Here is a 17,844-nt window from a genome sequence, read left to right as displayed (position 1 = left end):
TATTGTTATTGTCTTACGGCATATGTACATATAATATATTTGCTTGTGTGTATTATTACAGCGTGATTACATGTAAGTCCGACAAGTGACACCTAATTTCAAGAAGGGAGCTGAATTATTTACACCCGGCAAACACTAAGGAATACAGTTATAGTGATGCGGATGTCAAAATAAATAGAGAATGACATTGAGGAGGCAACAGATCTCACTGAGCTCGATAATCGACTTTATTATGAATATCTTGAGTGATTATTTACTAGGGTAAGGGAACGTCCATTATTGCTACTTACATTGAGGTTAGTTTGTTGATGGTTATGTCTCGTGATTTCAATATGCAATTAGTCAAGTTGGTAGCATTGATGAGCCATTAAAAAAGGAGAACAGGAGGGCGATATTTGCCTTTTAGCGTACAGGCTTTCGTGCCGAGTGCTTACAATCACCATTGCGTGTACCGGAGAAGTTGGCCTTGCAGATGCGAGCTTGCATTCAGAAGATAGTGGGTTCGATGTAACTGTCGGCAGCTCTGAAAATGATTTTCTGTGGTTTCCCGTTTTCACACCAGAGTGTGCCTTAATTAAGGCCATAGTCGCTCCCATCCTCGCCATAGTTGTGTCGGTGCGACGGAAAGCAAAATTGAAAAAAAAAGTCCGCCTCTTGTGGTGTAGTGGTTAGTGCGATTAGCTCCCACCCCCGGAGGCCCGTGTTCGATTCCCGACTCTGCCATGAAATTTGAATAGTGGTACGAGGGCTGGAATGGGATCTACTCAGCCTCGGGAGGTCAACTGAGTACAAGTGGGTTCAATTCCCACCTCAGCCATCCTAGAAGTGGTTTTCCGTGGTTTCCCACTTCTCCAGGCAAATGTCGGGATGGTACCTAACTTTAGGCCATGGCCACTTCCTTCCCTCTTCTTGTCTATCCCTTCCAAACTCCCCCCTCCCCCACTTACACGAGGCCCCTGTTCAGCATAGCAGGTGAGGCTGCCTGGGCGAGGACTGGTCATTCTCCCCAGTTGTATCTTCGACCCAGAGTCTGAAACTCCAGGACACTGTCCTTGAGGCGGTAGAGGAGGGATCCCTCGCCGAGTCCGAGGGAAAAACCGACCCTGGAGGGTTAACAGATTAAGAAGAAGAAGAAGAAGAAGAAGAAGAAGAAGAAGAAGAAGAAAGAATGCCAAAGGTAATTATCATGAATATGTCTTTCAATAAATTAAAACTTTTATGTATGAATGATAAGGATTGGTGCAGAGTAGTAATTAGTGTTATAATGATTAGTTAAAAAGAAAGGCATTTTCTTGGGGTAATATTTTTTGCAAAAGTGCACATTTTCTGCATTTTACTCAAATACTGATAACAAACGATTTCTTTGAATCATTTTACAGAGATATTATACGAGACAATCCTCTGCACCTGACAAACAATACTGTATCAAAAGGAGAACTGCAACTCTACGCCAAAGGAACTTAACTTGTAGCCGCAGCATCTTTGGTGACCAAGGCCTACGGTGATGACTAATGTGACGTCACTTCCTCACACATTTTGTCGCGTTACGCAGCATTCCGGATGACTCTCAGCCGTAAGACATATTCACGTCAAAAAATAAAATAAATACCTGTCGTGTATTTCTGTGCTGGTTGGCGGTGAGGACTGTTGTCTGAGTATGAACAGCGGTTGGGAAAAACACAAACACCCTGTCCCCGAACCAGAAGAATTAATCAGACGCGATTAAAATCCAGGACCCTGTCGGGAATTGAACCCGGGACCCTCTGAACCGAAGGTCTCAACGCTCAACATTTGGCCAATCTGACCCAAATACAAGAGAACCAAAAGAAGAAAGTCTTAACTGTTTGTAAAGGCTTCGTCTAACATTAGACGACAGCGTATTGAATAAAAAGGATGGTTTTTAGACCTCCGGAAAATAAGAACGAAGTTGAGAGAAGTTGAATTTAGTAAGTGGTGCGATCTCCCACAGAAAGGGAAAGGAGTTATCCCTTTTCATCAGTATCGTCCAGCCAATCAGTGGGTTAGTCGGCTTCAAACATTATCTTGTGGTGAATGGCGTGATGCCTTGAAAATGACAGGTTCCGTAGCGGCCGTACGAGCTATTCCAGGCAGGACCATGGGCACTAAGGGGCGATTGCAGAAACGGTATTTACAGGATGTCTGCGGTTAAACAATGCCTAAGTATGGCTGCCGCATTGCAGAGACGTTATTTATCACTTAGACACTATCTAAAACTGATGTTCAACCGGTCATGTTTAAACACTGCCGAGAGCACTGTTTAACCTCAAATCAGAGGAGTGAATCACAATCAGAGGTTATGTACCACGTTGAGACGACTCCGACGGCCTCTCTGAAGGTCACCCACTGCTAAATCGCAGCAATTCGTTTAATACGTACGGGGAGATAGATCTTAAAATAAGGTTTCGCTTTTCGAGAGATTTGTTTCTTGAGATTGGCAGAGGGACAGTCCGGTAACTGTCAACTTGATTACAATTCTTGACAACCGATATATTTTATTATATACATGGGGGTAATATCCATTGCATTATATGACACTTCAACTACATACCCTACACATCAGAATTACGTGTCCCGGTCGGCAGAGGGCTGTCACATACATCAACCGGGAGGGATTCACTTATATTCACTGCCAAGTAGACACACATAATAGTGAAAACAAAAAAGTAGGTTGTGTGTGGTTTTTATACATACACTGACTGACAGAGCAAATGCAACACCAAGAAGGAGTGGTCAGAACTTTATGCCAATTGCAGGGTAGACTGACGTCACTGAGGTATGCTCATGATGTGAAATGCGCCGCTGTGCTGCGCACGTAGCGAACGATAAATGGGACACGGCGTTGGCGAATGGCCCACTTCGTACCGTGATTTCTCAGCCGACAGTCATTGTAGAACGTGTTGTCGTGTGCCACAGGACACGTGTATAGCTAAGAATGCCAGGCCGCCGTCAACAGAGGCATTTCCAGCAGACAGACGACTTTACGAGGGGTATGGTGATCGGGCTGAGAAGGGCAGGTTGGTCGCTTCGTCAAATCGCAGCCGATACCCATAGGGATGTGTCCACGGTGCAACGCCTGTGGCGAAGATGGTTGGCGCAGGGACATGTGGCACGTGCGAGGGGTCCAGGCGCAGCCCGAGTGACGTCAGCACGCGAGGATCGGCGCATCCGCCGCCAAGCGGTGGCAGCCCCGCACGCCACGTCAACCGCCATTCTTCAGCATGTGCAAGACACCCTGGCTGTTCCAATATCGACCAGAGCAATTTGCCGTCGATTGGTTGAAGGAGGCCTGCACTCCCGGCGTCCGCTCAGAAGACTACCATTGACTCCACAGCATAGACGTGCATGCCTGGCATGGTGCCGGGCTAGAGCGACTTGGAGCGACTTGGATGAGGGAATGGCGGAACGTCGTGTTCTCCGATGAGTCACGCTTCTGTTCTGTCAGTGATAGTCACCGCAGACGAGTGTGGCGTCGGCGTGGAGAAAGGTCAAATCCGGCAGTAACTGTGGACCGCCCTACCGCTAGACAACGCGTCATCATGGTTTGGGGTGCTATTGCGTATGATTCCACGTCACCTCTAGTGCGTATTCAAGGCACGTTAAATGCCCACCGCTACGTGCAGCATGTGCTGCGGCCGGTGGCACTCCCGTACCTTCAGGGGCTGCCCAATGCTCTGTTTCAGCAGGATAATGCCCGCCCACACACTGCTCGCATCTCTCAACAGGCTATACGAGGTGTACAGATGCTTCCGTGGCCAGCGTACTCTCCGGATCTCTCACCAATCGAACACGTGTGGGATCTCATTGGACGCCGTTTGCAAACTCTGCCCCAGCCTCGTACGGACGACCAACTGTGGCAAATGGTTGACAGAGAATGGAGAACCATCCCTCAGGACACCATCCGCACTCTTATTGACTCTGTACCTCGACGTGTTTCTGCGTGCATCGCCGCTCGCGGTGGTCCTACATCCTACTGAGTCGATGCCGTGCGCATTGTGTAACCTGCATATCGGTTTGAAATAAACATCAATTATTCGTCCGTGCCGTCTCTGTTTTTTCCCCAACTTTCATCCCTTTCGAACCACTCCTTCTTGGTGTTGCATTTGCTCTGTCAGTCAGTGTATAATCGTATAAGTTTTCGGCAACTATCAGATGGGAAAAGGCAAGTGGTGGTGATGATGGTGATTATTGTTTAAAGAGGACTGGGGAAGAAGAGTCGTGGCCATAATAACAGCCCTAGTATTTGCCTGGTGTAAAAATTGGGAAACTACGGAGAACAATCTTCAGGGCTGCCGATGATGCGTTTCGAACCTACGATCTCCAGAATGCAAGCTGCATCTACATGGCCTGAACAACACACTCGGTTACACATTACTATTGCTTCATCTTCCCTTCGTCGAAGCTACCTTTTTTTTTTTTTTGTTAGTTGCTTTACGTCGCACCGACACAGATAAGTCTTATGGCGAATACCGTATTTATGAGCAGATTACACTCGCTGTAACAACGCTATAATCAAAGCTACACTTCCCCGTACGGTGGCAACGCCGACAACAGTTAGGGCCGATTGCAGAAACGATGACTAATTTTAAGCCTTAGACAACGTCTAAATCGAGCTCGATCTTCCATTGGATAAAGAATGTTAAGTCGATGTTCAACTAGACATCGCTAAAAGTTTCAATTTCGCTTTAAAAATGGAGGCAGAAGTATCTTTCATGCAGCTCTTTGCTTGTCGTAACCAATGAAATTCGTCGGTGCGCGCGCCGAACGCCAGTCAGCTGTTTGTCTACCTACACATTAGTCAAGTATGTCTAATCATGAGAATGACTTGCCCACAGATAAGAGTATCGCTTTCGGTGGAAATTAAAATCTCATAATATTATCGACACTAAAGCGACACGCCACCCTACGGGGAAGTGTAGCTTTCATTATAGCGTTGTTACAGCGAGTGTAATCTACTCGTAAATGCGGTCGCTTCGACGAAGGGAGGATGAAGCAATAGCAATGTGTAACCGAGTGTGTTGTACGCTATTGCATTACTTGGTGATAATATTTAAAAAAAAGTAGTGAACAGTGTAATTGGGAAAACCTGTGATGTTCACAACAATGCTTTAATAAATAATAAATATTGTCATGTGATAATGAAAAAAAAAAAAGTGCCTAATTTTCTTTAAGGTGATTTTGTCTTATACACAAAACTTACCAATTACAACCAGATTTTACTTAACATGTTCCAGGCGAATGTTCCCCACGTTTCAAGTTCGGCTGTACGGTCTGGATCCTATAGCAGATTATATGCTCATGATGGACTTTGTACCTGTGGACGACAAGCGCTACCGATATGCATTTCACAGGTGAGTAATTCCTTTCATCTACTATGGTGCTTTTTTATATAAAACGTTTCCACATGACAACCTTGATTCAAGAACGGGAAAAAAATCGAAAGAAAAGCAGCTCGATTTGTTCTGGGCGATTTCCGACAAAAGAGTAGCATTACAAAAATGTTGCAAAGTTTGGGCTGGGAAGAACTGGGAGAAAGATCACGAGCTGATCGACTAAGTGGTATGTTCCGAGCTGTCAGTGGAGAGTGACATAAGTTAGATGTATAAGATTGAGTAAAGATAAAGTTGGAATTCAAGGGGACAAAGTGGTACAAATATTCATTTATAGGAAGGAGAGTTAGGGATTGGAATAACTTATCAAGGGAGAAGTTCAATCATCATCATCATCATCATCATCATCATCTGTTTACCCTCCAGGGTTGGCTTTTCCCTCGGACACAGCGAGGGATCCCACCTCTACCGCCTCAAGGGCAGTGTCCTGGAGCTTCAGACTCTTGGTCGGGGGATACAACTGGGGAGTATGACCAGTACCTCGCCCAGGCGGCCTCACCTGCTATGCTGAACAGGGGCCTTGTGGAGGGATGGGAAGATTGGAAGGGGTAGGCAAAGAAGAGGGAAGGAAGCGGCCGTGGCCTTAAGTTAGGTACCATCCCGGCATTCGCCTGGAGGAGAAGTGGGAAACCACAGAAAACCACTTCCAGGATGGCTGAGGTGGAATCGAACCCACCTCTACTCAGTTGACCTCCCGAGGCTGAGTGGACCCGTTCCAGCCCTCGTACCACTTTTCAAATTTCGTGGCAGAGCCGGGAATCGAACCCGGGCCTCCGGGGGTGGCAGATAATCACGCTAACCACTACACCACAGAGGCGGACGAGAAGTTCAATACATTTCAAAATTTCTTTGCATTCATTTACGAAAAGACTAGGTAAAAGCAGATAGGGAATCTGACACCTGGGTGACTGTCCTAAATGCAGATCGGTAGCGACTGGTGACTGATTGAACCAGACAATGGCTAAACTCGTAACACGTTCAGTGTGTGGAGTTCCATGAATTACGACTTTGCTGGTTTTATTTCAATGATGTTGGGTAACATTAGGAAGTTCTTTTTTTTTTTTTTTTGCGCTCTCACACCAAGTGTTTGTTTTCGTGACTATTTTGCCATTGCAGGTGTTATTGTGTATTTAATTATATAGTTTTATAGTTTTTTAATGAGGAATGTGTATATGTGTTGGGGTTGTTTGCCTGTTCGTTCAGCGTGGAAGACTCAGTGGAGAGTCTCTTGAAAACCACATACTGGTATGTTTCTAAATATTTTTTGGAGCGGGGTGGGTTACAGCACACAACCAAATTTCTGCACCAGCCACCACTGTCCTACACATGTTCTATCGGGGACAGATCTGAGCCACGGGAGTAGCAGACAGTTCATAGAGACACGTGCATCGTCCTGTTGAGAAATGGCACCACGATAATGTCGCATGAGGACGCAGGATGTCCGTGACGTAGCGTTGTCGCTGACAGCCCTAACCTGAAGTCATGTCCGATAGCTCCCCACACCATGGCGCAAGGAGTAACGCTGCTATGTCTCTCCAAAAAATTAGAATAATGGGAATTCTGCCCAGGCCGCCGCCATACTCGCAGACAGTGGTCATCTGGGGCAGTGCAGAAGCGCGATTCATCACTGAACACAATGGGCCGATTGCAGAAACGATGACTAGTTTTAAGCCTTAGACAACGCCTACCTAAACAACGTTTAAATCGAGCATGATCTTCCATTGCATAAACAATGTTCAGCCGATGTTTAAATAGACATCGTTTAAAGCTTCAATATTGGTTTGAAAATGGAGACAGAAGTATCTTTCATGCAACTATTTGCTTGTCGCAACCAATGAAATTCGTCGGTGCGCGCGCCGAACGCCAGTCAGCTGTTTGTCTTCCTACACATTACTCAAATATGGCTGAGCATGACTTGCCCACAGATAAGAGTATCCCTTTCGGTGGAAATTAAATCTCATAATATTATCGACACTTAAGCGACACGCCACCCTACGGGGAAGTGTAGCTTTCATTATAGCGTTGTTACAGTGAGTGTAATCTACAAACAAATACGGTAGCTTCGACGAAGAGAAGATGAAGCAATAGTAATGTGTAACCGAGTGTGTTGTACGGGCTTGCATTCTGGAGATTGTAGTTCGAAACGCATCATCGACAGCCCTGAAGATTGTTTTCCGTAGTTTCCCTGTTTTTACACCAGGCAAATACCAGGCCTGTTATTATGACCACGGCTCTTCTTCCCCAGTCCTCTTCTTTAAACAATAATCACCACCACTTGCCTTTTCCTATCTGAAAGTTGCTGAAAACTTATACGACTGTCTATAATAATACCACATATAACCTACTTTTTAGTTTACACTATTATGTGTGTTTACTTGACAGTACGGTAAATATAAGTGAATTCCTCCCGGTTGATGTATATGACCGCCCTCTGACGATCGGGACACGTTATTCTGATAGTGGAAGTGACCTATAACTCCTGAAAATTACCCCATGTATATAACAAAATATATCGGTTGCCAAGAATTTTATTCAAGTTGACAGTTACCGGACTGTCCCTTTTGTCAGTCTCAAGAAACAAAGTCTTTCGAAAGGAGAAACCTTATTTTAAGATCTATCTCCCCGTACATGTCAAACGAATTGCTGCAATTGAGCAGCGGGTGACCCCACAGAGAGGCCGTCGGACTAACCTTTCTTCCCGAAATCGTCTCAACATGTTAACACAAATTGCAAGTTTCATGGTACATAACTTCTGATTGTGATACACCTGTCTCATTTGAGGTTGTACAGTGCTCTCGGCAGTGTTTAAACATGACCGGTTGTACATCGGTTTTAGACAGTGTCTAAGTGATAAATAAATAACTGCAACGCGGCAGCCATGCTTGTGTTGTGGGTTGACGGAAATTCCCTAGTCCGCCTGCTGCTAGTCTTCGACCAATGGTGCAGGTAGTCCATTACTAACTTGTTTACGGATAGCAGGCGCAGATATGAAGGGGGTACAAAATACGGAGATCCTCCCTTGCGCCTTGACTACGAGTATGCCTGCCCTCACGTTCATATGTATACTGCTAATAATAAGAGTTGGTGTCTGACATTTCTTAGAGGGAGGTCCGTTTACTGCCTGCCGAGGCGGGATAAAGGGAGTGGCTGTGTGGTTGCCATGGAAACGAGGGTGGGGCGACTGCGGTTGCCATGGAGATAAAACTTCAGGGCAGCTCGTCTTGCTGGGAGTTGCCAAACCTGTCACTGTCACTGATAAGAACCTGATTGTTTGTATAAGAGCGATCGCAAATGGGACGACACCGCCTGGCCAGGTAGTCTACAACAGATCACAGCGGTCAGAATGAAGGAGGGAACAAGTGAGCCGGAAGCGAGGGGTAAGAGTATGTAGAAAGGAATGCTGGAATGTGGCAACATCGTGAAATGGCACGTGCAGTGCTCCTCCCTCCAACCTTACCTGTCAGACGCCAACTTTAGTTAAGTCTAGTATAGTCCCACATCAGGCCACTGTCACACCCGAACACCCCACAAATCTGGATATTGCACGATTCGACCGGTCAGCCAAATGGAGTCACACAATGAGGCCCCATTCAAACTCGGTCAGGTGCTGATAACTCTTGTCTCACACGGGTATGCGGCATCCCCGTGTCCTTCACAGTGATTACTCAACACCTGATGCTGTTCACGCCCCTTGTATACCCTACCAGGCCTGGTAATAATAATAATAATAATAATAATAATAATAATAATAATAATAATAATAATAATAATAATAATAATAATAATAATAATAATCGTATGGCCTCAGCTACCGTGTGCAGACATTTCAATTTGACGCCATCTGGCTGTCTGCTCGTCAATTTCGACGTTCCGTTTTACTCTAGGCCCACTAGATGGCAGACCGAGTAAACCGAAACTCTCCTGAGCGTCTATGGCTGAGATTTAATGAATTTTGTCGGGTAAATACCAAATGTATCACCAGAGATCTTTTACATGCCGACATTGTACGACATGGAGTGTCGAATGGACGTTTTTCCGCCCTTCAAAAATCCGACTACCTCTGCCGGATTTGAACCCGCTATCTTGGGATCCTGGAGGCCTGGTAACAACACTAAACACAAACAACACCAGTGCACTCTGATGGCCGTTCTATCTGTCACAGAGAATTGCAACTCGAATCATTTATGGTGGTGGTGGTGATTTTTGTTTTAAGAGGAAGTACAACTAGGGAACGCTAATCAGAGAGAAAAAATGTAAAGGATCCGACACTTCAAAAATGTAGGTATCAGTCAAGGAATATGAAGGGCGTGAAAATGAATGATTCCCTAGGCCTCCATACGAAATACCGTTGGGGTCGGAAAAGAACAAGCGTCGACCAAGGGAGGTCGGATAGGATAGATAAAATTGAGGAGCCTGACACAAGTGGAAGCAATGTGAGGACTCAGCTAAGGGCCCTATAGTCGCCAACACACACTCCTAAGTAAAGAGTCCTTAGGCCCCTTTTAGACTCCTCTTACGATTGGCAGGTAATTAGGTAATTCCATTGTTGTTATTCTACCGCTCCCACCCATGGAGAGGGGGGAGGTGGTGGTGGTGATTATTGTTTTAAGAGGAAGTACAACTGGGCAACCATCCTCTATATAACACTAATCAGAGAGGAAATATGGAAGAGATCCGACACTTCGAAAGATGAAGATATCGGCCAAAGGAAGACAAGGGCCACGAAGGGCGTGAAAATGAAAGATTCCCTAGCCCTCGCAAACCTGATAGCGTCGGGGTCGGAAAAGAACAAGAGTTGACCAAGAGAGGTCAGATAGGATAGATGGAAGTGAGGAGCCTGGCACAAGTAAGTGGAAGCAATGCCAGGACTCAGCTGAGGGCCCCGTGGTCGCCAACCCACGCTCCAAAGTTCAGAGCCCCTGGGGCCCCTTTCAGTCGCCTCTTACGACAGGCAGGGAATACCGTGGGTGTTATTCTACCGCCCCAACCCACAGGGGGAGGAGAGGGGGGAGGGGTAATCTAATCATTTAATACCTGTCAATGGTGTGTTCGTGTACGAACTTACACTGACATCCAATAATTTCTTCTGGGTGCCTTTTCCCTTCCCATCATCGCCATAAGCCCTATCTATGTCTGCGCGACTTAAATCATATTGTAAAAAGTAACATACGGCTTCGTTAATAAAATTATGGTTTAATATCTATATATAAATTAACAGTAATAATAATAATAATAATGCCGGGCTGAATGGCTCAGACGGTCGAGGCGTTGGCCTTCTGACTCCAACTTGGCAGGTTTGATCCTGGCTCAGTCCGGTGGTATTTAAAGGTGCTCAAATACAGGGTCTTTTTTATGGCCTGCTCCGTTTGTCAGGGGAACACGCACGGAAGCCGATAGCCGAGTGACTCATTTGCCGAGATATATATTGCTCTGACTGGTGCTGCGGAGCCAGTTTAAAAAAAGACCCGGTACGTCAGCCTCGTCTCGGTAGATTTACCGGGACGTAAAATAACTCCTGCGGGACTAAATTCCGGCTGTTCGGCGTCTTCGAAAGCCGTAAAAGTAGTTAGTGGGCTTTTAAGCAAATATTATTATTATTATTAGTAATAATGATAATAATAATAATAATAATAATAATAATAATAATAATAATAATAATAATAATAATAATAATAAAGTTTTCGAGTAAAGACTGAGTAGCGTGATCAGAAAGTCTCAAGTTACATAGGCGTTCTGTGCCCATTGTAGCTTGTCTCGGAGTTCTGTTTTTGAGCCTTTGTAAACCACGTCACAGTAATCGAACATGGAAGAACAAGGGTTTTGGCTAGTTTCTTCTTTAGACTGAACGGAGATGTATCTGGTGGGAACGTAAGTCCGTTCGTATTGTAATCCATACAGCAGCAATGTTCAGCCTTGGAAGCCACAACACGCTCTACATAACGATAACACAGGTGTCCTTGCACTGGAGTGGCTAGGAGTTAAACCGGCAACTTGTCCGTCCGCGCCGTTATGTGGCTTTGCATACCTTACAGGCGTTCGAAATTGCGATACGAATGGATTTTGTACCCACGCGAAAAATTTCAAAGAAATATTATTTATTTACAATTTCTTTTACTTCGCACCGACACAGGTCTTATGGCGACGATGGGATAGGAAAGGGCTAGGCGTGGGAAGAAAGCGGCTGTGGCGTTAATTAAGGAACAGCCTGGTGCGAAAATGGGAAACCACACAGCCAACTCGCTTGGTTTGAAATTATTTGATGTATGTAGTGTGGCTAAAGCTCTACATACCTATACTGTATTACTTTCTCCGAACAAGAAGGGTACTGGTCAATGGTAGTGTCTGAATTTGGTGTCTAAGGACACTGACAATTTATTGTAGATGTCATTGGTTAGTTGGCATGTCATTATCATGTTGCTGATCCTGGATAGGAATGCTTCTGTTTTCAGATATGTTGGGCTCTATCCGTTCGCCTAGGCATTTAAACGTCCTTGCCTGCTTTATTCTCCTATGTTCCACCGCGAGCTCTCTGAGCGCCCCGGCTTGATATTCGTCATGAACTCAGTTTTCTCGAAGATCTGGAGACAAGCCTTGTGTTTTGAGATGTTTGATTTGTTTTGCAGGTGTTCCACAGTGGGAAAGGAAAACAAATCCACAGTTGTATCCCATTAGGCAAGCAACTCAATGTTGAAAATATCCTAGGGATATGAGCTACGAATGTTTAATAAATGAAATATAGTAACGTACGAGATTATATTCTTTATTTATTCCTAAAAATTACAACCTTTTCTTAATCATCGTTATCCGGTCGGTTAGATTAGCAGTTTGCCTTTTCCTACCACCACGAGCGCGAATGTAAGTCAATGCAGAGTTTCAAATAAGCCCTTACAACTACATTTGATGTGGACATTTTTCCAAAAATCAAGAAATGCCTGAGGTCAATGAACCAAGGAACGCATTACAGAAATAATTATGTAAATGTGTTAATTTGGCTAGGATTTGAATAAAAAAGAAGAGCAAAGAAACAAGCTATTTTAGGCTGATTTCCGTAACTGCAATAGGCCGGAATTACTTTCCATTTTTTAAAAATAGTTTGATAGAGCTATCCAAGACTCACAATTTGAAACCTTTCCGGATGATGAATTTGCTTAATTTTACGTTTTTCGTAGTGTTGATAACCCTACTTTGTCTGCCAAGAAACGTGGCAAGATCATGTACTAATTCTAGCCAGTCCCTTTTTACGTTCTCTCTCCTACAACCCAATCAATCCCCTTAACTTCGTTTCTCCACATTGTCATTATTATTGTTTTTGTTTTGTTTCCAGTTCCAGTTGGGTAGTAGCCGGTAAAGCTGACCCCATCTCACCTCCTAGGATACACTTACATCCAGACTCCCCGGCCACTGGTGCGCAGTGGATGAAGCAAGTGGTTTCCTTCGACAAGCTGAAGCTCACTAACAATCAGCTCGACGATAACGGACATGTGAGTGTTGAAACGTGTATTCCTTAGGCCGATATTAGTCGTAGGCGACTAGTTGCACCACTAGTTGCCAGAGGATTTAAGTACCGGGCGATCAGTGGCGCAACTGAGCATTTGACCCGGCAACTGCTCTGGCGATTTTTGGTTGCTCAAATGCGTGATGGGGCATTGCAGTAAATGTAGCCTATTTGCCGTGGGCGACTAGTGCCGCAACTAGTCGCCTGATGTACCTGCCCGCACATACGGATACGTCACTCAAGTTTGTTCTCACACCAGCTTGACGTATTGCGGAAGATGGAACGCAATTGAGAAATACTGAAGACTTCATTTTTGAGGTAGAAAGAAAACCGGCCATTTGGGATTCCAGAACTGAAGCTTACGCTGACAAAATAGTTCAACTGCCGGGCTGAGTGGCTCAGACGGTTAAGGCGCTGGCCTTCTGACCCCAACTTGGCAGGTTCGAGCCTGGCTCAGTCCGGTGGTATTTGAAGGTGCTTAAATACGTCAGCCTCATGTCGGTAGATTTACTGGCACGTAAAAGGACTCCTGCGGGACTAAATTTCGGCACCTCCGCGTCTCCGAAAACCGTAAGAGAGTAGTTAGTGGGATGTAAAACAAATAACATTATTATTATTATTATTATTATTATTATTATTATTATTATTATTATTATTATTATTATTATTATTATTATTATTATTATTATTATTATTATTAAATAGAACAACTAAATTCTTGGAACAGCATTTTAAAGAACTTTATTCCAGAATTCGAAGCAAAACCCGTAGGCGAGAAGAATACTCTAGGTGAGTATTATAAAACGTTTACTACTCTTATATGGAAATATGTAATACGCATAAAAATTCTACAATCGTTTACATTTACGAGTACCATTGGTTCATTATAGGGGGTGCCTGGCCGAAGTGGTAAAGGCGTACTCGGTTCGAATCCCCGTCAGGAAGTCGTAAAATTGAAGAAACGGGATTTCCACTTCCGGAGGTGCATATGGCCTTGAGGTTCACTCAGCCTACACCAAAAATGAGTACCTGGTTAATTCCTGGGGGCAAAGGCGGCCGGGCGTAGAGCTAACCACTCTACCCCATCACGTGCCGCGGTTAACAATGGTGGAAGCCTTTACCTTCCACTCCTCCAAGCGCCTTTGGCTGTATTAGTGAATTACAGCTCAGCTGTGTCGTTTCCCTTTATTTCTTCTTTTATGTGGCCAAGCAGTTCGTAAAATGACGACTTTGACATGCGCAGGTAATTGAAAAATTTAGTCATCCTCATTTAGATCGTCAAACAATGTACAATATAATCCGATAGTCAGCCTAGAAACAAATATAGGATGTTTCCGCATTTTCCTAACCCTTCGGTTTTTCCTTTTTAATACAAGAGCAAGAAGAAGAAGAAGTTCTTCGTAGGACGCCATTCTCTCAACTGACTATTCTCCGGTATGAACCGAGCAATTATTCACAAGTTGCGCCACTGATCGCCCGGTACTTAAATATTCTGGGAACTAGTGACGCAACTACTTGCGCCAGTAGTCGCCCAGGGCTAATAGCGGCCTTAGTGCCAGGATGTTTAAGCTTTTATGCGTTAGTAATAATAATAATAATAATAATAATAATAATAACCGTAATGCTTTTACGTCCTACTAACTACTTCGACGGTTTTCGGAGACACCGAAGTACCGGACTTTTGTCCCTCAGAAGTTCTTTTTCGTGCCAGTAAATCTACCGGCACGAAGCTGACGTATTTGAGCACCTTCAAATACAACCGGACTGAGCCAGGATCGAACCTGGTAAGTTGGAGTCAGATTCAAAAGGCCAGTGCCTCAACCGTCTGAGCTACTCAGCCCGGCGCTTTTATACGTTAGAATAGGGATTTCTAACTTTGCGGTCCGCAAAAACTTCTAGAGAAAATTGTAAGAAATGTGAAGAAAATTTTACGAAAAATATTTCAGAGTTCATTCAAAACAAATTTTCACCCCCATTACAGACCCGAGTGAGGAACAATTCAATATTTAATATCATTTCCAGTTTTTGCATTAGGCTATCACTTGCCGGGCTGAGTGGCTCAGACGGTTGAGACGCTGCCCTTCTGAACCCAACATGGCAGGTTCGATCCTGGCTCAGTCTGATGGCATTTGAAGGCGCTGAATTACGCCAGCTTCGTGTCGGTAGATTTGCTGGCAAGTTTAGAGAAATCCTGCGTGAATAAATACGGGCACCTCGGCGTCTTCGAAAACCGTCAAAGTAGATAGCGGGAAGTAAAGCAAATAAGCTCTAACATTATTTAAAATTTCAGGGAAGTATATTGTTTTTAATTTTAGGCTCTTGCAACTGAATATCAAATGCTTTCTCAACAAAGGAAGATTTTTTGAATTTGGAACAGACAAGGAAGGGGATCTTATTTTATAAACTGCTATCTCTCAAAAAATACCCAAACTTAAGACAATATAGACTAAAAATGACTTCAGAGTTTGGGAACACATAGATATTTGGAAGACGTTTTCGTGCTATGACAGTAGACTTCGACTTGCAGATATTTTTCGTTTCTCCACTTTATGAGATTAGCAACAACAGAGTTGGAGGTGGACATTCTTTCACTGGTAGATGTAGCCGACCGACCACAGTACTACCATTAAATTCTCCTTTTTGAAGTTTTGTTTTGGCAAAATTATTCCTTTCAGTTTGTCATTAGGATATTCATTTTTTTTCTTTTTGACATTTGTCCTGTATTAATTCAAATAAACTGACACTGTTGAGTGCTCTTCTTCAAAATGTAATTGTTCTGGGTGTAATGTTATTGTTTACCTTTAAAATAACTAATTTACGCAATTATTGTGACATAGAGTTTTAAGCAATTAACATTATTACGCCTTCATTAAATATAATTATTTCATACTGGTTCTATTTGCAGAATTGTACAAACATTGGTCCGTTATTAAAAGGCGGCCCGCATCATACCTAAAGATTTCCAACGTGGCCCTCGAACCGTTACTAGTTGGAAACCCCTGCGTTAGAATGCCCGGACAACAGTTCTGCTTTGAGAGTTGCATAGTCGGGAAAAGGATGAGGGGGAGGTCTCAAAGGGCGTGAAATGAATGACTCTCTAGGCCTCGATACGTAGTACCGTACCGGGCGAGTTGGCTGTGCGGTTAGGGGCGCGCAGTTGTGAGCTTGGATCCGGGAGATAGTTCAAACCCCACTGTCGGCAGCCCTGAAGATGGTTTTCCGTGGATTTCCAGTTTCACACCAGGCAAATACTGGGGCTGTACCTTAATCAAGTCCACAGCCGATTTCTTCCCATTCGTAGGCCTTTCCTGTCCCATCGTCGCCATAAGACCTCTCTTTGTCGGTGCGACGTAAAGCAAATAGCAAAACAGAAAAAAAAAGCAGTAGTACCGTTGGGGTCGGAAATGAACAAGAGTTTTTTTTTGCTAGGGGCTTTACGTCGCACCGACACGGATAAGTCTTATGGCGACGATGGGATAGGAAAGGCCTAGGATTTGGAAGGAAGCGGCCGTGGCCTTAATTAAGGTACAGCCCCAGCATTTGCCTGGTGTGAAAATGGGAAACCACGGAAAACCATCTTCAGGGTGAACAAGAGTTGACCAAGGGAGGTCGGAAAGGATAGATGAAAGTGAGGAGCCTGGTCCGAGTGGAAAAAATGCCAGGACTCAGCTAAGGGGTTTGTGGTCGCCCCTTTTAGTCGCTTCTTACGACAGGCAGGGAATACCGTGGATGTATTCTACCGCCTCCCCATTCACAGGAGGGTCGTGTAGGGCGGGAGGGATAGAAAATTGTCCCTTTTGCTCTAGCACGCACCGTTGTGGAGATACCTGAATTTTTCATAAATTTGGGGCAGTACAGAAAAGAACCGTATAGTTCAAGCGAGTGGTACATACATAAATTACCATTAGTGACCACACCATTCCTCTTGCATCTCTGGAAGCCTTTCTTTTCTTTTTTCTTTTACTTATTTACTGACCTTTGTGAATAATTTCTCAGAATTCCGATAATGGTGTTCTAATGTGCCACAGTCATCTGTGAAGCGTACAAACAAAATCGGGATGTTCATTGTCTCCATTGTGTGGAATGTTCTGTCAAGTGTGTTGTATAGAGAAGGCGTTCGGCTAACGGAGGCTTCCCTTGAAACAGTGTTTGTCGTGTTTCCAGATCATTCTCAACTCCATGCATCGGTATCAGCCACGATTCCACGTCCTCTATATCCCACCTAAGGCCGAGTTGGCTTTGGTGGAACAGAGTCGTACTGAAAACTTCAAGACGTTCATCTTCCCGGAGACCCGTTTCACCGCGGTGACGGCCTACCAGAACCACAGGGTGAGTGTTCCTCAATAATAATAATAATAATAATTATAATAATAATAATAATAATAATAATAATAATAATAATAATAATAATAATAATAATAATAATAATAATAATAATAATAGTCCGCCTCTGTGGTGTAGTGGTTAGCGTGATTAGCTGCCACCCCCGGAGGTCCGGGTTCGATTCCCGGCTCTACCACGAAAATTTGAAAAGTGGTACGAGGGCTGGAACGGGGTCCACTCAGCCTCGGGAGGTCAACTGAGTAGAGGTGGGTTCGATTCCCACCTCAGCCATCCTCGAAGTGGTTTTCCGTGGTTTCCCACTTCTCCTCCAGGCGAATGCCGGCATGGTACCTAACTTAAGGCCACGGCCGCTTCCTTCCCTCATCCTTGCCTATCCCTTCCAATCTTCCCATCCCTCCACAAGGCCCCTGTTCAGCACAGCAGGTAAGGCCGCCTGGGCGAGGTACTGGTCATTCTCCCCAGTTGTATCCCCCGACCAAGTGTCTGAAGCTCCAGGACACTGCCCTTGAGGCGGTAGACGTAGGATCCCTCGCTGAGTCCGAGGGAAAAGCCGAACCTGGAGGGTAAACAGATGATGATGATGATGATGATGATAAC

The 17,844-nt window shown here is 44.5% G+C and overlaps 1 protein-coding gene across 2 annotated transcripts in view; it reads left to right on the top strand.

The window, feature by feature from the left end:
- The window catches only part of org-1 (optomotor-blind-related-gene-1), a 231,011-nt gene that overhangs the window by 32,985 nt on the left and 180,182 nt on the right, over positions 1–17,844 (top strand). For both annotated transcript variants that reach the window (XM_067158842.2, XM_067158841.2), the window contains exons 3-5: positions 5,253–5,369; positions 12,733–12,889; positions 17,068–17,232. In XM_067158842.2, coding sequence (XP_067014943.2) covers positions 5,253–5,369; positions 12,733–12,889; positions 17,068–17,232 — 439 coding nt within the window. The remainder of the gene's footprint in view (positions 1–5,252; positions 5,370–12,732; positions 12,890–17,067; positions 17,233–17,844) is intronic.

The sequence above is a fragment of the Anabrus simplex genome, chromosome X, assembly GCF_040414725.1.
Source record: "Anabrus simplex isolate iqAnaSimp1 chromosome X, ASM4041472v1, whole genome shotgun sequence".
Classification (NCBI taxonomy): domain Eukaryota; kingdom Metazoa; phylum Arthropoda; class Insecta; order Orthoptera; family Tettigoniidae; genus Anabrus; species Anabrus simplex.
This window is presented reverse-complemented; position numbering and strand designations above follow the sequence as displayed.